The sequence below is a fragment of the Hemibagrus wyckioides genome, linkage group LG15, assembly GCF_019097595.1.
Source record: "Hemibagrus wyckioides isolate EC202008001 linkage group LG15, SWU_Hwy_1.0, whole genome shotgun sequence".
In the NCBI taxonomy this organism is placed as follows: Eukaryota; Metazoa; Chordata; class Actinopteri; order Siluriformes; family Bagridae; genus Hemibagrus; species Hemibagrus wyckioides.
Window position 1 is genome coordinate 18,877,716 of NC_080724.1, and position 20,954 is coordinate 18,898,669.

Consider the following 20,954-nt stretch of genomic DNA (forward strand, 5'->3'; position numbering starts at 1 on the left):
AATTCCCAACCCTGAGATCACCAGCCCTGGAGATCCAGTAAATGATGGAAGCTGAACATTTTGGGGAAAATAACAATATTGTTTTTATTGCAAACCAAACAGTCACATAAATCAAACATTTTACAATTTTACAGTACATGTTTAACAGTTATCATTACATGTAAGCATATCCTTAGTTGCTTTGTTCCATATATATTAAACCTAATACACAGACTCGAAATTTACAAACAAACTTAAATAGCAGTACACAGACATATCGAGTGGAATGTGGTGAGCGGATGCAGATGGAATGCTTTTATTTTCCGAGCGGCGTTGTTACATCACATAAAGGAGGCTGGAAGACTAAAGGTGAGACAAAGGCGTCTGATCGGTCGGTCCAGGCGTCTATCTACACGCATACATAGCAGCAGATTCCTTCCAGCTTTGGCCCACTCAATCAAGAGGAATGAAAAAAGAAAAAAAAAAGAAAAAAAAAGAAAAAAAAAAAAAAAGGACAGATGAAACTAAAATGTTAATGTGATGCTTAAAATCATAAGCAAATTGTGCAACCAAACCTGAGGTCATGCAATTGGTGACAGAGTGTGGTCATATGACCCAGAGGACTCATGAGAGGGGAGAGGGAAGATGAAGGCACATATACACAAAGTCCTCTGGAAACAGAGCATTCACATTCTGACAACAGCAATACCCTCAAATATGTGGGTGAATAAAAACAAAACAAAAAAAAACTTGAAAATAAAGTCCATCAGCACTTCTGCACATTCTCTCTCTCTGTCCATCCAGGACAGTCTGACCAGGATGTATGTAAGCGAAGAAGTAACCATGCTCTGCGTAGACAAACAAGACAACGATGATGATGAAAGAAAGTCACTTCTCTCATGTGTACGATTTAGGCCTTTAAACCAAGGCCTATGGAGCTGCCTAAGGCCATGTGCAAACAGGGGCCCCCAATCTGGGGGCGGGGCAATGGGGCTGGCTTCATTCTCATAGTGATGCACTACAGGTGGGACTCCATGGGACGGCATTTCCATGGCAATGAGCTACGGTTTCAGAGTCTATGGGATGGTCTCCATGGTGACAGGCTACAAGTACGAGTCCATATTGGGAGCGTAGGAGAAGCCCAGAAAGGCCTCGGCCGCGTCGCTGATGCTGGCCGTCACCAGAGCGCTGTCTGGGGAGCAGCCGATGGAGCTCGGCACCGGCTCATCTGTGAACTCCGGGTCAAAGTGCCGCAGGTCGTTGGGACCGGTCTGAAAACAAAAAACACCACAAAAATGAATTAGCTTGAAGAACAGTCATATGTGTATCTGTGTTTAAACATCATTTTCATTTTATCATCAGGCAAAGTGTCATCAATGGAGTCAATCCTATATTCGCAGCACATTTTTGTAATTTTGGGAATTCCCTAGACTCTATGCCTCATTGAAATTTTGTAGAGGTAAGTAGGTCAGTATGCAGGTTGTGTTAATTAGCTCATTTCATTAAGAAAATGATTAAAATCACTTGTACAAAGGATATCTTTAAAATTAGATTGAAAAAAAAATGTGTTAACGTCTGCTTTAGAGTGTGACCTTTGGTGACACCATGTCCAAAGCTAGGAACCCCCTAAGGAACCATAGCAACCTTGGGAAAATCCCCTTAAAGCATCATTTACAGCTAAGGAAATGTGAAGCCTTGGGGAATATACGGCTTTGGGAACGTGGATACACTCTGTGACCCTTATCCTAACTAAAAACTAAAGCACAACAATAATGGAACATACCACATTGGGGTTGAAGGGAGGGGTGAGCTTCTTGGCATTCAGATCATCCCAGTTAATGGGGGAGAAGAACATGTGGTTCTTGATCTCATTCTGTAGAGAAAGCAACAAGAACATCATGAGCCACTGGATTACAGCGTGCATTCATGATTCATGGACTGTCAGTGTTAGAGGCAACAACACACTTACAAAGTCATCGGTGCAGCCTAGCCTCTTAGTACGGTCCTTCTGCAGCAGACCCTCCAGGAGATGGCGGGCAGCGTTTGAGATGTTGGGCTTCAGCTGCAGCGGCTTGTTCAGGATGTTGTCGTACATCTCGGCTGTGTTGCGGCTATAAAACGGAGGCTGTGGGCCGGATAAAAAAAGGGTACAGGGTTAAAACTCTAGTCTCAGTGGTGGGTGTAATTATATAGCTGACTTGGCTGCTTGTATGATGCAAGGCTCACCAAGCCGTACAGCATCTCGTAGAGCACAGCGCCCAAACACCACCAGTCCACTGTCCGGTCATATGGCTGCTTATGCAACACCTCTGGAGCCAAATACTGAAAGCAAAGGACAAAGAACATACATTAGGGATGGAACATCTTTTCCCATCACAGGCTGAGATAAAAAAGCGCCATCTAAGGATAGGCATTTAACAAAATAGAGCCATGTCAGCTCCAGTGGTCTCTATGGTAACTGTCAGAGACGGATGGTACGTACCTCCGGCGTCCCACAGAAAGTGGACGTGGTTCCGTTAGGCTCTATGTTCTCCTTGCAGAGGCCGAAGTCTGTTAGGATGATGTGTCCTTGCGAGTCCAGGAGGATGTTTTCAGGCTTCAGGTCCCTGTAGACAATGTTCAGGGAGTGCAGGTAGCCCAGAGCGCTGGCGATTTCAGCAGCGTAGAAACGGGCACGGGGTTCCAGAAAGCACCGTTCCCTCTGAAGGTGATAGAAGAGCTACAGAAAGAAAGAAAGCGAAAAAAGAACGAAAGAAGAGAGAATGATTATGTCCTTGGACCGACATCCTGCGAGCCAAATTTAATCAGCGCTTTCTTCACTCTTCACTCCTCCAACAATGGGAGGAAATGAGAGTGTACTCTACTGAAAGATACAACACACACACACACACACAGGAGTAAAGCTCCACCACTGCTAAATTGAGCTGCCCCCTCTCACACACACACAGGCCCTCCCAACCTTTTCCTGAATAGCTCTCTTTAAAGAGCACAGAAGGGATATCCGCTCTCTGTCTCTGTCTCCGTCTGCCCCCCCTTTGCTGTCTCACTTTGCCTCTACTCACTTTACCTTTCTCCTGTCCTCCATTTTACACATAGAAAAGTTCCAGAAATCACATTAGGATTGTCTTACCTCTCCTCCGTTGATGTAATCCAGCACAAAGTAGAGTTTGTCGGCAGTTTGGAAGGAGTAATGCAGGCCCACGAGGAACGGGTGCTTCACGTTCTTCAGCAAAACGTTACGCTCGGACATGATGTGTTTCTCCTGCAAAAGAGAACATGGTCAGGGTCAAGACAGAAAAAAAACAAAAAAACACCCAAATGCTAATTAATCATCTATGAGATTCTACTGAATTGTTATTAAAACTAAAGTTAACAAAATGTCCAAAATTTGGCAACCTAATCTTAATACATTCATAATGCATCTATTTTTATCATCATAGACAATACAGATAAGAGTTTTAACGTTTCCAGATATTTGTCTCCAAAATCACTTAAAAAAAAAAAATAATAATAATGCATGCATGAATTCATCAAAACCGTTCGGAAATGATTCTTTAAATATGTAAAATTAAACTAAAAATAAGCTCTTAGTGGCAGGAGGAGATATGTTAAAATTCTTGTCTGTGGTAAGCATACACACACACACACACCCCAAATGCTGTAGATTAAGAAATGGTGGAATATCCCTTTAATAAGTGCTAGATGTCCCAAAAGGTTTTACTTAATCAGAAAGTACAAAAAAAGAAAGAGGGAGGAAAAAAAAAGAAGACACTAGACACTAAACCCAGCCTGGCCTATTTAAAGAGATCACATTTCGCACCTCTTTCTTCTTCAGGATGGCTTTCTTCTGCAGAACTTTAACCGCGTAGAATTTGTCATCGCCGCGATGGCGAGCCAGAAGAACCTTCCCGAAGCTGCCTTTTCCGATAACTTTCAGAAAGTTGAAGTCGGAGGGCTTAGCGGTCGGGTTGGACGAAGGACCCAGGTTTATCTGCTGAGACGGACTGGGCTACAGGACGAGACAGGGTCACGGTCAGACGTGTGCCACTTTTGTGGGTGTATAATGTGTGCATACATAAGCACAGTTACTTACAGGAGGAGAGGGGTTGCTCGTCATCAGCTCGGGATCTTGTGGCGGTGTCAAGGTCAGGATGGAATCCACCTCTGGGCTGTAGCATGAAAGAAAGAGCGGGATTAATAATAATAATAATAATAATAATAATAATAATGCAATCAGTAGTGCAATTTACTATAAAGGCTATCATGATGATGCATGCATTTTCCCCTCTGTTGTTTATATTTATATATATATATATATATATATATATATATATATATATATATATATATATATATATATATATATATATATATATAGCAATGCAGAAAATATTTTTAAGAACTTTACATTTTGTTTCGAAGTTTGTTTGTTTTTTGCAGAAAATAAAATAGTGTTCTCATAAACAGATCGAGAAATATGAGGATTACATTAATTAATTAATGAGTTTTTATTTGTTTAACCCAACTGAATGTGTTTGTTTATCATCAGTGAACTGAATACTCACTGTTTGCAGGCGTAGGAGCTGGTCGCCAGTTTCTGAATAAAGTCATTCAGTCCCATTTTCCTCTGTTTCATAAAAGCTGCGAGAGAGAGAGAGAGAGAAAGAAGAGAAAGAAAGAAAAGATAAAAAAAAAAGGAGTCACTTGATATTCTTCCAGTGAAGCAGGTTGGGCTTGAAGGAGCTCCATTCATCGCAGCTATAATGAAAGCCTACCGCTGAGATTAGCCACCAGTCCCCTTGTTTTAGAGTAGGTCATCGCGGGAGCGCTCACGCTCGTCTCCGTTTGGATGGTCATGACTGTCCTTGTAGTTTTCCAGCGCGGGCACGAGCCCAAAAACGACACAAAAGCCTTACTGAACTCCTACACTGCTCTTTCCTCACTTTATAACCAGACAGCGGGCGGGGGGGGGGGCTGTGGGCGGGGACTTGTCGACACATTCGAACGGCACACCGACCAATCAGACACCACTGCGCTTTGAATAGTAATGAGTCACGAGTCACGCCCCTCCCACGCGCGCAACGTTCCATTGCAATAGTACCAAAAATCGGGTTCTCACGCACAGACGTGTTGCCAGATTGGGCGGAGTTTAAACCCACCGAGTATTTTTTTTTTTTTATTATTATTCTCATCCGATGCCTTAGGTCATTTAATTAAACATTATCCAAATTTCTTCGATTTAATTGTTCACTAAGGTTAAAATGTGCCAATGAATCGGGAGGGATTGAAAGAGTAAACAGTTTTGAGTGAAACGTACAATCTGGCAACCCAGCATAAAACCCGGCTTAAAAAATATATACCTATTTTTTTTTCCCAATATAACGCGAATGACACCGTGAAGTAAATAAACATCACTCATCTTGAACTCTAGTAAACACTACAAAGCACATCTATAACATCACAAGTGATTCAAAAACTATTATTTCTTTTCATTTAAGAGTCCAGTCACACACAGAGAAGACAAACTGAGGAGCATTTAGCCGAACGGTAACCATCGTACACATGAATGAATGAGAATAGTTATTTTTCTCCTCTTGCAAGCTTTAAAAAAAGGACGTTATTTTACAATATGTAACTCTTCCTACCTGATCAGGGCAAGTTTCCTGTCACGAAAACCACACCGATACCGCAGAAGTCACTTTGTTTTGCCGGTGAGTCCACGAGCCCATAAGAACTGAGGGAGTAGGCTCGCGCTCTCTCCTTACTGCACCGGGTGGCTCGTGCTACGCCGACAAAAGCGATAGGAGGCCTGTGCCAACAACTTTTCCCGGTGTTGCCAGATCTTTGGCACTTCAACTTTTCCAAATCAACTCATAATTACATACTTAAAATGTATATATTATAGAATTAAAATCTAAGAAATAAGTAAGTAGGAGAATAAAAATGATCAGTGTTTTAATGTTCACGTAAAGTGATTTTAATCTAAATGCATGAGTGAAATGTATTCATGTAGACTGATACATATACAGTTCTTCCCCCAATACCTGCAAAGTCTCCAGTGTGGGTACCTTTTTAATATGAATCCAGATGTTTACGTGCAACAGTGACTTTTACTGTTAGAAAATCATGCAGACCTTCATAGAGGCAAATTCTGGTTAACTTTTCGAGAACCATCATAAAGGAAATGTGACATAAATGCTTGTATTAGGACAGCAAACAAAAGGATGTCTAAAGACAAAATATTTATACTCGGTGTCTTGACTCGTGCAGAGTGTTCATAAGAAAGCAATTTGCAATTTTGTAGTTGTCTGATCAGTCTGAACTTAATAAATGCCCTGCAGAAACCATGCAAATAAACCAACACTGAAAATGTCCCTATTGCAAGCAGGGGGTTTAAAAAAAAGCAATCTGGCAACCCCGACTTTAGTTCATAACGGGGGGAAAAGCTATAAAGTTTTGCGGTGAAGCAAAAAAAATTTTTATTCATGCTACTAGGGGAGCTTATGGGACATAGGACAGCTCACAAAATCCAGTCTGCACCAGTGTTATATGGCTAAACTTCATAGAAAACATTCAACTTAGTGTCAAAGCACTCGACGATTAAGTCTGTCAATCACAGTGCTCCATCCTTTAATGTTAATAAGCTAGAAAAACAAAGAGTGCTGCTCATACTTAACCCCTGCTCAAACAATGCAAAATCTCCACGTGCACCCTTTTCCAGATGTGCTGTGGAGGTGAGTTCAAAGTGTATAAAAGTACATCCATGGGACCGGTTCAGATCCAGATGTTGTTTAACATCTACTTTATACAAGCTATAGCTTATTGTTTTTAATACTAAATTTTAAAAAAGCCCCCAAGACACAAACCTTTGAGTCGCTCGCTGGTCCTCATTGCCCTATGAGCCTCCTGAGAAGTGAACTTAACCTGGAGCGTTATCACACACGCAATCCAAGTCTCTTTATCAGATTTAGGCCAACCTGACAGATATTAAGTGTGGTAAAACCAGGTCAAGAGTTCTCACAGAGGTGACACTTGGTATGATTTAGTGCAGTTCATGCACTCTCAGAAGAAAGTGCACTGAACTGTACATTTCCCTGTTGCTATTGTACCTGTATTAAGTAACTGGAAACCTTTTAAAAATGTCTAAAGGTGTTTAAGGTACAGAATTAGGCCCATAATTGTTTTTAATTTTAGAATAAAGCTTTATGGGTACATTGTATGCTGTTGTCTAATTGTTTACCACTCCAGATACAAGGAATGGTATGGTGTACTACAAATACACTATATTGCCAGAAGTTTTGGGACACGCCTCCAAATCATTGTATTCAGGTGTTGTTTTTCAGGGATTGGGCTCAGTCCCTTAGTTCCACTCTTAATGCTTCAGCAAGATACCAAGACATTTTGGACAATTTCATGCTCACGTCTTTTTGGGAACAGTTTGGGGATTCCTGTTCCAACATGACTGCACACCAGTGCATATAGCAAGGTCCTGACCTCAACCCCATAGAACACCTTTGGGATGAATTAGAGCGGAGACTGTGAGCCATACCTTCTCGTCCAACATCTGTCTGACCTCATAAATGCGCTGCTAGTGGAATGGTCAAAAATTCCCATAAACACACTCCTAAACCTTGTGGAAAGCCTTCCCTGAAGGGTTAAAGCTATAATAGCTGCAAAGGGCGGGCCAACTCCATATTACATTCATGTGCATGTGAAGGCAGACGTCCCAAAACTTTTGCCAATATAGTGTATTTCCTCAAGTATGCAATTGCTGAACTCTTATTTTATCGGTCCACTTCAATTTTCCTGTAGCCTGCAGCATTTTTCATATGTTAAAAAGTCTTTTTGTATTCGGTCTACATTTTTATCCACGGCCCCTTGCAGATGAAGAAGACACTTCTAAAAACAAAAAGAGCTTCTTTTCTATCTCACTATTTTCTGGTGACATTCAATGTCATATTAATGAGAAATCGGCCATAGAGTAGTGGCAAAGCAGAAATCTGACGCAGTTAAGCTTGGTTACAGCAGAGACTCGGCCTGTCTTGTTAGGGATCTATGAAATGACAAGCACAGTGACATTGACAGTGGGATTAGCATGAATGTTGAAGCTGATCTGTTTGATCAGAGTGTACAGATGAGGAAGTGAAAGAGCTACAGGACTAAAGCGCCGCTGCATTGCTGTCCTTGGATAGAGATAAGGCAAGAGTTAGACTTCCCACTGCAGCACTCTCAGCAGGTAGCTGGACAGTATTGTGGGCAATGCAATCGGTAATCACATTTGGGAGCAGCGATATTAAACAATAACTTTTGTTTTTTTGTTGTTGTTTTTTTCACTTTTGGTATCATTCCAACCCATATAGGCCATGCCTCCTAGAGTGTGACGGTGGAATTGTACCAGGAAGCTGGAAACGATGCAGATTTTAATAAACTTGTACTCTGAACTTACTCTGACTTCTATTGAATGAAACTGTTTACCTAACAACGACTTTATAATGTCTATAAAGCCAATATATAGAGATATAAGCACAGAAATTGGGGTAAGACAAGGCTTCATTACTTCCTCATAGCTCAGGTGCAAAACTAAACCAACTACCTTCGGTGTTTGTGGAAAATTTGGCATTTGTTTGTAAATTTCCATAAACACTCATTTAACTGCCCAAAGTCTGAGACTTAAAAACAGCAACAGACAAAACAGTCATCAACAACACCCCGACTGGACGAACGTCTGGCCTGAGGTGATGACCTCAGAGAGAAGGTAAAGTTCAACACCAGACATCACTTAACCAAGAGCAGACTGGAAAAACAAATAAGAACAAGAATCATTTGTGCTGACAATAAACAAGCTTACCATTGTTAGCATCTTTCAGGAAGTCATAGAAGAGCTTGTCAATCAAACTGGTTTTCATTTCAACCTCACTACCTTTTACAATCCGAAAAGTTTCATACTTTTTTTGTCTTCTTTTCTACGCCTCGATTAAATTCATTGGCGAAAATTCATCAACAGAAAGCATTTTAGTCAGCTAGTTAGCAGGAGCTAACCTGACAGGATTTCTGAGGAGACATTTATGTCTGATTTATTAAATTTATAAACATTATATAAATCTTTACTGCCACTGAAAAGATAGCATAAGCTAACTAGACAAGATTTTAAAAGCCTTATCTCTTAATCTTTAAAAAAAAGTATAGTTTTTACTCTTAATGCTAGTTAGATGGCCAGCCTAAGTTAAACCTGTATTTCCAAAAGGATTTTCAAGTCATAGTTATAAACATTTATCATCTTTACTGCGTCTAGATTGATGGCTAGCGTGAGTTAATCTGACAGGGTATCCAAAAGGATTTATAAGTCATATTTAATGTTGCTAACCTGACAAAATGGATGGTTAACTGATGGTTATAAACATTTAGGTAGAAAGATAGCAGGAGCTAACCTGTAGGATTTCTGTGAGGATTTTAAAGTCATATTCAGGCATGTTTATCATCCTAAATGGTAGTTAGACAGCTAACATGAGCTAACCTGACAAAAATTGAGGGTTAACTGATGGTTATAAAGTTTTTTTTACCTTTACTCCGAGGTAGACAACTAGCATGAGCTAACCTATCGGATTTCTTTGAGGATTTTAAAGTCATATTTAGGCATGTTTATCATCCTTATTGCTAATGGTAGATAGACAGCTAGCATGAGCTAACTTGGATAAAATTTCTGAGGTAGCGTTTCATGACCTTCCCGGATGTTTTTCATACATTTTAGTGATGAGCTAAAATTAGACACCTTGACATACCCATCAATGATTATCATCTTTAATGCTAGCGAGCAGGGTAACATTTCATATCTTGGTAAGATAACACGTAGATCAATCGAATCATTAAACTATACCAATCCTCTTGGAGTCCATATCAGAGTTCCAGTCAAATAATTGTTAGGAATTTTATTTCTGAATGTATTCCTTGATATTTGCTCAGTAGCACAAATCCAACCTGTGCTCTACATGCTAATTTATGTGGCTGTCAAAGTCTTTTGAAGTCTTATGACCCATACATATTACATAGCATATACAAATATATAAATATCTTGTGTGTTGGGAGCTAGTTAACCATGATTAATGAGTAAAAAATAAAGCTTTATAACATTTACAACAAACTTTCCTCGCACAATATCTGCGTCTGCTTTCCCACATGAGTAGATTCGCTCATTTTTCCATCCATCATATGTAGATACAACACTATTGTATGTATTATGTCCTCAGAGAGCATTGAGCCAAGTCCACACATCCGCACTGTAAACATACACACACACACACACACACACACACACACAGACGTCAGCCAGATGATTTGCGGCTCCCTAGCTAAGCGGTGAAATAACCCGATGTTCCCTGCACACTGACCTTACACTCATCCGTCGTCAGCTAACATCGGCTTTCACCGAGCAGCCATACACTGCTGCCATAATTACGACTCTGAGATGAGTCACTGTGTTATTGTGTTTACTGTAACAGGACTAGGCCCGGTTGTGGGTTTTTTTATTCATTCTATAAGACTCGACGAATCCAGGCTTTTTATTTCTCTCCCCTGCTGACATTTTGTTTTATTGCGGCATATTTTATTCTCTCTTTCTTTCTGCAGTGGGTGAAAGAGTCTGAGATAGAAAGATTCAGGATGAGCTGATGATAGACGGGGATTTTGTGGATTTTATCCAGCAGGGTTCATCTTTCAGTGGCCAAACGCTGTGTTTATTTGCACTTGGAAATGATTATGTAATATGCTTTAAAAACCTAGTGGAGTCTTGAACTAAATCCAGCCATTATGTATGCTAATGTGGTTTTGGAGCGCAATGTTTTGGGGTTCCGTGACATTACGTAACCGCACACACACTTACTCACACACGTGCACACACACGCATGCACTGTATGCACAAACACAAGCCACATCCTGGAGACGATCCAGATCTAGATCCGTCCTGGCAGAAAGTCATTACAAATGGTATGCTCTTCAGCAAAGGTGGCTGATTTTTATGAGATAATGTGAATGGATTTAGTGTATGACGGAGCAAGACCAACCATCACTTGGGATGTTTTTCAGTGCTTCGGCAACAACAATAAGGACTAATCTGGAAAGCAGTGGCTTTCTGTAATGTCATGTTTCTGTTTGACTGTACAACCCAGATAGCAAATAAGTGACAGCCCACACTTACCACTTCCATCTGGCCTACATACAGCCATGAAATGACGCTGATGGAATCTGGCCACCAGAACACGGCCACAAGTCGACCTTGATGAGAGCACATATCCGGCAGGAAACGAACCAGAGCTTACAACTGCGCTATTTTTGGTAACTGAACTGCCACATAGCCATTAGACATCATTATTAGCATTTGGACCAAAAATATGTTTGTGAAGTTTTAAATTGCAATTCTACTATACATGTACCTATATCATAACTGACCAACAACAATCGGTCTGCTATCTGGAACTATAAGAATTGCATTTAGAGTAAAATTTATGAACATATTCAGCATTCAACGATCAACATAGATACAGGATATGAGATATTACTTCTAATAATTATAAACTAATCGGTTAGCAGTGTGCCAGTCAGCATGGTTATGTATCTGGCACTGGCTCACCAAAACTGAACAACTACAATTGGAAAAATATCTCCTGGTCTTATTCCAGCAAAAATGTCAGCAACCAGGAGCGCAATGCTATACAGTAAAAAAAAAATTAAAATAAAATAAAATAAAATAAATACATAAATAAATTGAATTTTTGTAGAATTTTAGTTTTCCAATTTGATATAAATGAAATAAAAACTGAAATGAAATCTGCATCAGTGCATTGTTTAAGTGTTTCAGTGAAACATTTACAATATATTTGAATGAGATGTATTTATTTTGTTTTATCCTGAGAAACAGTTGTACATATTGGAATGAAACGCAGTGTGTGGATTGTACATATGCTGCTAATGAACTTTATGATTCTCATGTCATGATTTTTCTTCACTGCCTTCACCTCGACTTGCTGAATTAGAATTCAGTCTAAGGGTCTAGAGGTCAGCAGGGGTCACAGTCCAGTCTGGAGTTGTGAGTGGGAAAGAAACTGAAGACTTTCGGTCATCCAGGTGCAGTTATCCTGAGGAGTCATATCAAGTGGACTTAGTCAGATTGAAACGTTTCAATCTAACCAGAAAGAAGTCCAGTTGATATGACTCAACTTCCAGATAGGACCACTCAGGTTTGTGGGACCAAAACTCTGCTAGAAACCAGTCGGTCCTCCCATAATTCCTGTCTTTACTGTACTGTTTCTCTAGTAATGAACAATGTTAAAGGTCATGTGACACAGTCACTGTGGACACTTTCAGTGATCTACTCTGTGCTAAGCCGTAGCTTTCTTAGTGTCTTTTACTATAATGTAATATAGTAGGCAATATATGGGCAATAAAAAAATTCTTCGAAAAACACTATGACACATTTTTTAACTACTTTAGCAGTTTGATTTAACAAACATCACTGTAATATAAATATACTGGTGGTATAAAATACAACTCTTGTGTAAAGATTTCGAAGAATCAGGGAGGAGCGGTCAAATATCATGTTGCGTAACTTGTTATTCTTTCATACGTCCGTGTATATGTGTGGTAGCTTAGTGGTTAAGGTGATGGACTACTGATCATAAGGTTATGAGTTCAAATCCCAGGTCCACCAGGCTGCTACTGCTAGGGCCCCTGAGCAAGGCCCTTAATCCTCAATTGCTCTGCTGTATAAAATGAGATTAAGCTGTAAGTCACTCTGGATAAGGGTGTAAGTGTTTCTGACAGCAAGCAATTATTAAGTTTTAATGTGAACAGTTAGTCATGTAATTGTTTGTTATGATCTTGAGGACTTGATGGCTAATATTTTTCTCATAAAAAGGAAATTCTCCGGTTCATCAGAGGTCATGGAGTAGATAAACACATGTAGACGCCCAGTATTTGGTCGGCATGGCTGATTTAAATTGGGCCACGTATGTTTGGTTGAATTTGTTGTTTCATTTTTAGTAAATATATGATATCTTAGAGAGTGCAGTGGGTGTCTCTAGGTCCTTTGTTAACAATTTTCTGTCAAAGAAATAAGCTGACGAAGATGAAGTTTGTATCTACGGGTTGGGAAGTCATAATTACGACATCAGGCGAGTTCAATTAAATTTGGTCGGAGCAAGTTGGAGGGTGTACCTTCTCTTAAAAATGCAGTAAGGTTTTTAAATACTGAAATCAGCTTCTGATACAAAGAAACGTTCCATTTCAACAAATTTACATTCGACTACAGCTGCTGCGTGCATAGATTCTGGCGTGTTTTCTTACTGACATGGCCCGAACTCGTAATTATGACTTGCGTGTGCTATTCATGGAGTTCAACTCGTAAATACGACCTCGCATACATGAGCTTTCACACCGAGAGCTTGCACGGAATACAAGATTTTACTTATTTAGGGATGTGCCAGAATTTTCACAGCGATGGAACGTACCTCTGCGACAGCAAAAGACTCTTAGACAATTATGGACTGCTCCTTTAAATCTGTCTTTGTCTCCCTTTACTAGGCCCCTAATTATATTTCCCTTTATGGCGCTTTTAAAGTTGACTACAAGAGCTTTTACAATTTCCTAGGTCCTTTCAAAGACACATAAAAAAAAAGCTTTTCATTTATTCATCTTCAGTAATCATGGGAAGGCTGGATGCTAAGCAGAGATACACCTGAACCCTGGAGCTGGGAGGGTTTAACGCTAGCCCGCTGCACCATGGTGTCATCCCTAAGACATCGTTTCACATCTTTAAAGTGCTTGCTTTTGTGCTAATCTTTATCATTTGGTTTCCTGAGCATGCCATTAGCATTCATAAAATGTAATTTGCCTCAATATCCTCACAAACAGAATGCAGGCAGAGATAATGGCTAAAATAATGGAAGGGAATATAATTGCCGAGGCATCTCAGCTAGTCTGTTGCGCCGTCTCTTTTGTTCATGACATTTCCAGGTTGTTTTCAGCCTCGACACAATTATGGGACGAAAATGTGTGAAGAGCTGCAGTGAGTCATCAGGCTTTATGAACATTAATTAAACCAGGACACTCTTGCTCGTCTACATATTTTGAGCAGAGAGAATTCATTAGGCAGTTATAAAATGCAGGGAATTTTTTTGTAAAGCTCTGGAGGAGGAAGAAGGAAATGATCACGGCACGTTAAATAATCGGGATGAAATGAAGGTCTTGTAAAGAGCTCTTACTGGTGTCTGATGTGCACCCGTAGTCTGGATCGGATTCTCCGTGGTAATACAGGTCCATCGCCTGGGGGGAAAATAAGCCACAAAGATGGTCAGCATGGCTGCATCTCAGTGTTCTTGCTTTATAAACAACATTTCATACAGTAACGTTAAATATATGAGTAGAACTACATTATCATCTGCATAGCTACTAGCTTTCTGTTACCTACAAACTCTGAAGGGTGGAGCCTAAGGGGGCGGGGGCAGGGCCATCTTGTTCAAATTTGTGTGTGGAATTATGCAAAATTATGTGGTAAGGAAGAAAGTGACGGAAGGAATGAAGGAAGGAACGAACAAACCATGCCATGATGAGGAGATCATCAGTGTTATTCACTTCACCTCTCACTGCTCATAATGTTTTGCCTGATCGGTTAAAGATAAACTAGCTTGGGCAAAAAAAAATTACATTTATCCTTCATCGTTTATACATTTACACTGTCAAAAAAAATAGGCTAGAGGATGCCTCAGATCTAATAGCGTCCATTATCTTGAAGCATGAATTCCCCACAAATCATTTACTTTCATACACATTATACAAATATCAGATAGACGCATTGCTCTCGCTCGCTCTCTCTCGTCAATCAATCTCGTCAATGGACACCTGTGAGCTCATCTATGTGAAAGAGGATGGAGAGATTCGCTGTCAGCAGCATGAGCAACAGTTTGATCAGATCACGCTGGCTGATAAGCTTCATGCGTCTTGCATGTGGAAGCATGTCTTATTTTTCATCATCCCTAGTTGGTCACTTTTGTATGATTAGGGAGAAGATTTTGAATGCCACTATGTGAAAAATATGTTTACGTTTCTGTTTAATTGAAACCTGAAGATTAATGTGCGACGCTAAACTGGAGACCTGTTAGCAAGATTAGATTAGCTCCAGTGTCTAAACGGGTCATGTCTGATCGAGTACAGTGGCATACATTTGATTTTCATCTCTTTTAACACACCGACCAGGCATAACATTATGACCACCTGCGTAATATTGTGTTGGTCCCCCTTTTGCTGCCAAAACAGCCCTGAACCTCAACCCAGTCGCTCGTCTGTTGGATCGGATCACACAGGGCCAGCCTTTGCTCCCCACGTGCATCAGTGAACCTTGGCCGCCCATGAACCTGTCGCCGGTTCACTACTGTTCCTTCCTTGGACCGCTTTTGATAGATACTGACCACTGCAGACCGGGAACACCCCACAAGAGCTGCAGTTTTGGAGATGCTCTGATCCAGTGGTCTAGACATCACAATTCGTCAAACTCGCTCAAATCCTTACGCTTGCCCATTTTTCCTGCTTCTAACATTAACTTTGAGGACAAAATGTTCACTTGCTGCCTAATATATCCCACCCACTAACAGGTGAGGAGATCATCAGTCTTATTCACTTCACCTCTCAGTGGTCATAATGTTATGGCTGATCGGTGTAAGTGAACAGAGCATTATTAGTGCAGCCGTAGAGCTTCAATATACAAGCCGTTGCTTGTTATATATGCACCTTATGATAAGCATCTTGTTGCAGATAAAAGGTTTCCTGTTATGTGGCTCAACATGTGTTGCTTCACGACATATCTGTGACTATTCCAGCAATAAATGACTTGATGTCATCTTTATTTACCTTCTTCAGTCATGAAGCTCATATATTTTGGAGTAATAGGCTAAATATGAAAATATGACTGTTATGCAATTATGATCTAATATTTTTCAGTCACATTGATGCCGTAGCCAGGATGCTACTTAAGGAAGTTTAGGTGCATAGTATAAAGTTTGCAGGCTGCTAAACTCTGGATTCATTCTAAGCCTGTAACCTCTTATTTATTTCGTATTTTATTTCTAATGTATCCTGTCTGTTTTTCCTGGAGAAAAGATGAGTGTAGCTCACAGCAGGGAGGCTGGAGTATGAAAGTGAAAAATTTTTGACTGCTAACCTTAACCTACTTACTTGATACATGATACACACACACACACACACACACCTCCCTGTGTCTAGAAATGATGCCTCTATTCTCTCCCTCATTTTCTCTCTCTTTTTCCATGTTTTTGTCTCTTTCTCTCCCTCTAAAGTTTATTTCCCAGACTCAGAGACTGTATCCATAGCGATAGCAGATGTAGGTCTCATCAATAATGCATGACAAGTTTTTCTTTTGCTTTGCTAAGTACCACACTGCGAGAGTTCTGCACAAATCCCTTCGCTCTCTGCTGCACGCACATATTACATTAAGTAAATTGGGGGGAGAGAGAGAGAGAGAGAGAGAGACAGAAAGAGAGAGAGAGAGAGAAGAAGAAGAAGACTGTGTCTCCATATTGCGTTTCTATTAGATTCTCAGAAGCCTGTATGCTATAGGAAATTTACTGCTGTATCACATGGCAGATTTACAACAATACAATATTACAATATTAATATCTGATATATTATAAGGGCAGTAAAAGGTTTGGTTAAATATAGAAAATAGTTCATTTAAATACAAGAATAAGAAACATAAAAAGGTAAAAAAAAAACACAGAAAAATAAAATCTATTATTATTATTATTATTATTAATAATAATAATAATAATATATATAGCTGCATTTAAATTCAAAGCTATAAGACTTTATTTTATTAAAACATAAATAATAATAATAATAATAATAATAATAATAATAACAATAATAATAGATTTACCCTGAAATTAATAGTTTATTATTTAATTTAATTTAATTTTAATTTAATTGTATCTTATTTTTAAATTGTTTATTTCATTTCAATTTATATCAATTTATTTAAATTTATTTTATTTTATTTAAATTTATTTTATTTTATTTTAGTTTATTTTATTACCTAATAGTTTTGGGCCTCAAAAAGCAGTTATTATGTCTCGTGCATATTCCCACATCTCACATGACCTGTAGCATTTTATCTATTTTATAACTTTATCCCAAACAATTCAGCTTAATCTCTGATCCTTCGCTGCTTTATCGGTTTGTTTTCAAATGATAACATAGTCTTTTAGCAATGTTTTTTGCTCATAATATGATGCCTTGCACCTGCCATATCTTCAAAATCAGTTTCTGTGAGATACCATGAGAGAGTCTACTTTAATGACCCCCTTGGAGACCGAGATGGAAGTGGAGTGTGAGCTAGCATTAGCAATGCCACCTACTCTAAGCTAACCAGGCGTATGTGTTTCAGCATGATGAATCCGGTTCCAGGAAAATTGATACGGCCGTCACGATCTCCTCTGCTACGACTCAACCTCCCAGACTGAACCGACTGAAATGTAGTGTAATGATTCAGCCTGTAAAGTCAAGTGTGTGTATTTGAGTCACATGTGTGGACATTGGGGAATTTTCGGTTCCTGCCCTCAGGTGGTGTTCTGGTAGCAGTCACACACACTTCTCTTAAAAGTGGCCTTATTAGTGCTCTTGATATTGAGGGAGACTAAGGTAAAACAGGTAATAAATGCTGCATGGAAGTACATAAAATGACACTAAGGGACAATCGTGCATTGAGACAATATCAGATATAGATATCAGTTAGCTAATACATGTAGTTGGTGTGTGTGTGTGTAAGAGAGTGAGATGACCTGTGTGCGTTGCCGTGGTTGCCAAGCCTCCTCACTGCTATAGGTGATGTAGGGTCCGTTGCAGATGGAGCACTCCATGAGTACAGGGTTTCCCAACAGGGGTGACATGGCCCATGGGCAGACCATGTGACCTTCTGGCTCCGCCTCTTTCGCCTTCCCATCGCCGTGGTGACGACTCAGCATTTTCCACTTCCTCACCTGGACAAACAAACAAACATGAATGCATGCAGGTTAGGTAAACAGGTACTGTTTGGATGATTTTTAGCTTTTAATATAGCTCTGAGAGTGTGTGTCACATTCGCACACACACAAACACACACACACATACAAACACACACACACACAAACCACACAGTGTCCTAATTACCTCACCATCAAATGGTGTTGACTGTCTAAATCCACTCTGAGATAACAGTCTAATTAACAGCAAATGTCTCTCCACTCCTCTCCTCTCTTATTCTCCTTTCCTCTATCTCTCTATCTCTCCTTTCCTCCCCTTTATCATATTCTCCGCTCCTCTCTTCACCTCTCCTCTCAATATTGTTCCTATCCTCTTAATATTCCCCTCTCTTCTTCTTCTCCTTTCCTTTCTCTATTTCTTTTCTCTTCTCTCTCTGTCACCTCTTTCTAATTCGTCTTTCCTTTCATTATTGCTCCTTTCCTTTCTCTGTTTTTCCCTCCTCTTCATTTTCCTCTTCTCTTCTCACTGTATTTCTCCCTTTTATATTTTCATTTTCCTTCCTCTTCTTTCTCTCCTTCTTTATTTCCCCTTTTCTCATCTCCTCTTCATATTTCTCCCTCACCCTCCTCTCTGCACTGCTTCTCTGCTTCTCTTCTCCTTTTCAGTTTAATCCCCCTCTCTCCATCTTTACTCTGCTCTCCTGTGTGCTTAATATTTCACATCTAATCCTTCTATCCTTTTCTGTTTTTCTCTCATCGATCGTCCATACTCTTCCTCTCCTCTCTAGATTTTTCCTTCTCTTCTATCTCTTCATTCTCCTCTAATCTATTTTTCCACCTCTCTTCTCCGTATTTCTCGCCTCTTCTCCTCACCTCTGATCTCACCTACATTACACATCTCTCCCCATTCTAATATCTATTTCTCCATTCCTTCACCGATCCATCTATATCTCTCGTCTTTATTGTCACGCCCTCACTCAGCCCTTGATACCTGTTTCTCTTTATTTCATCCACTTTCTCTCCTCTACTTTCCTTTGTTTGTTTGTGTGTTTCTCTCTGATGCCCGTTGATTGGCAGTGGAAAGCTGCTGTTTTGAAAGCCTGTATTTGTCTGTGTGTGCGTGTGTGTGTGTGTGCGTGTGTGTGTGTGTGTGCGGTGTACTGGTTGTATTACAGCTTTAAGGAAAGTTCAGGCCAGAGCTGCTCGCGTTGGATAAACATTCTTGAGATTCCCAAGATCCCACAAGGCTTCCTTCTGCTGGTTGTACCCATGGAAACCAGCCGGGTTTTTCGTCGTGTTTTAGGTTTGTACATGTGTGGGCACTGCTGGCTACGGGCCGCCTAAAGTGATACGCTGTTTTGCAAAGTGAGAATGCTTGCGTGTGTGAGTGTGTGTTTATGGTTCCACACCAAAGTTTCCAGCAGCCTAGATTTGGTGGATTTTTTATATTTATGCTACGAGAGTTCATGTTCTGTTCTTCACCTGTCTGAGAGAGTCATGACCTTCTGCAGTGCATTTCTGCTCCAGGCAAAACTACACCCTTACATTTTATTCATGGCTTCATATCCCTCTCTCTCTCTCTCTCTCTCTCTCTCTCTCTCTCTAACATAATTAAAGCTCTTACATGACCAGCCTTCCTTCTTCTTTTACACAAAAATACTCACCCTTTTTTTTTTATGTGGTTCCTTTTACTAATGCAATAGTCAACACAATATTGGAAGGAAATATGAGCAGCACTGCGAAAGTATTTCATAAAAATGCAGTTGTCTGATGTCGGAGGCCTACAAAGCTACTCTAAACATTGCAGAGCTTGAAGTACAAATCCATGAAAAGTGAAGTTTCATCAAATAGATTACCAGTACTACATTCCCAGTGAGACAGAATAGTTATCTAGGGCAAACAATGACCAAGACAGCGTAGAAGAAAACAATACAAGGCTGCCTTTTCCCATATAAAATATTAACTCAGTATCAGAACCCAACCCTGGTGCCAAAAGATTAACATAACAGATAATACACTGTGACTGGATCCTAGTTACATGTTATTACATATGTAATAAACATGATGGCTTTTCACACCTCATACCGCGCTTAACCCCGGGTTATCCTCATTCGCATGTTTGCTTTTTAACCCCCTGTGAGAGGGGCGTTTCACACTTTAGAAGCGTGGAAATTTAGAAGCAGGGTTGTTTACCCGGAGTTATGAAACCGTGCTCTGGAGCAGACTTAGAAGCTCTTTTACAGTAGACAGTAAACTCCACATTGCGGTGCCAAAGCATGTGCAGTGTGAAGCGATGCGGCGTTACAATGCTCAGCAACAGAAATCAGAAACTGTGCCTCGTATTAAAAATGCTTTGTACACTCACAGAAACCCAGTATGTTGTGTAAACAGTAGTCTACAACAGTTTCTGTAGGTTTTTGTGCGTCTCAGGAGGCCGAGCAGGATTTACATGATGCCGATTTTCTCTCCCTAATGCGAAAACACGAGACGGGCCGTTATTTAAAGCCGTTGCAGGCTGGATTTACCCAATAGTGGTTGCTGATGCTGAAAAATATGCAAATAAGGAGGTTAAGCAAGGGTTTAGGAATGTAAAGGGTGAAATGAATATACTCAGGATTCATTGTAAACACCAGGTAAAGTAGGAGCAGTGTGGAACGGGACACGAGACAACCCGGCTTTCACCCAGGGAACTATGAAAAAGTACCAAAAAGCAAGAACCAAAACACAAGCTGTATAAATCAGTAAAGCTAAACCCTTCTTTACTTTCAAGGCAAAAATGCACCAAAAATATTAATGCATTCAATTTGCTGGATTCTGCAGTCATGAGGGGAAAAAATGCACAAAAATGTCTGGAGGCTGATTTCTTTCTAGCCCAAACTGTGCATTCCTACAGACTATATATTATAAAAGCCATTTATTATTATAGCAAATGGAGCTAATGTTTAAAATGATTTT

General features: G+C 40.0%; 1 protein-coding gene across 3 annotated transcripts in view; it reads right to left on the minus strand.

Annotated features, from left to right (window-relative positions):
- Nucleotides 1-58: 58 nt before the first annotated feature.
- sgk1 (serum/glucocorticoid regulated kinase 1) overlaps nucleotides 59-20,954 on the minus strand; it is a 40,637-nt gene continuing 19,741 nt past the window's right edge. The window contains exons 4-14 of one of the 3 annotated variants that reach the window (XM_058410260.1): nucleotides 17,820-18,017; nucleotides 14,232-14,292; nucleotides 4,545-4,620; nucleotides 4,073-4,148; nucleotides 3,800-3,988; nucleotides 3,110-3,241; nucleotides 2,462-2,698; nucleotides 2,206-2,301; nucleotides 1,949-2,104; nucleotides 1,763-1,852; nucleotides 59-1,250 (exon numbers count right to left, since the gene is read on the minus strand). In XM_058410260.1, the coding sequence (XP_058266243.1) occupies nucleotides 1,083-1,250; nucleotides 1,763-1,852; nucleotides 1,949-2,104; nucleotides 2,206-2,301; nucleotides 2,462-2,698; nucleotides 3,110-3,241; nucleotides 3,800-3,988; nucleotides 4,073-4,148; nucleotides 4,545-4,620; nucleotides 14,232-14,292; nucleotides 17,820-18,017 (1,479 nt within the window). In that variant the 3' untranslated portion in view covers nucleotides 59-1,082. Of the gene's footprint in view, nucleotides 1,251-1,762; nucleotides 1,853-1,948; nucleotides 2,105-2,205; nucleotides 2,302-2,461; nucleotides 2,699-3,109; nucleotides 3,242-3,799; nucleotides 3,989-4,072; nucleotides 4,149-4,544; nucleotides 4,621-4,754; nucleotides 4,932-5,624; nucleotides 5,782-14,231; nucleotides 14,293-17,819; nucleotides 18,018-20,954 lie in introns of those variants that run through there. The other 2 variants (XM_058410262.1, XM_058410261.1) reach the window with 2 other exon arrangements.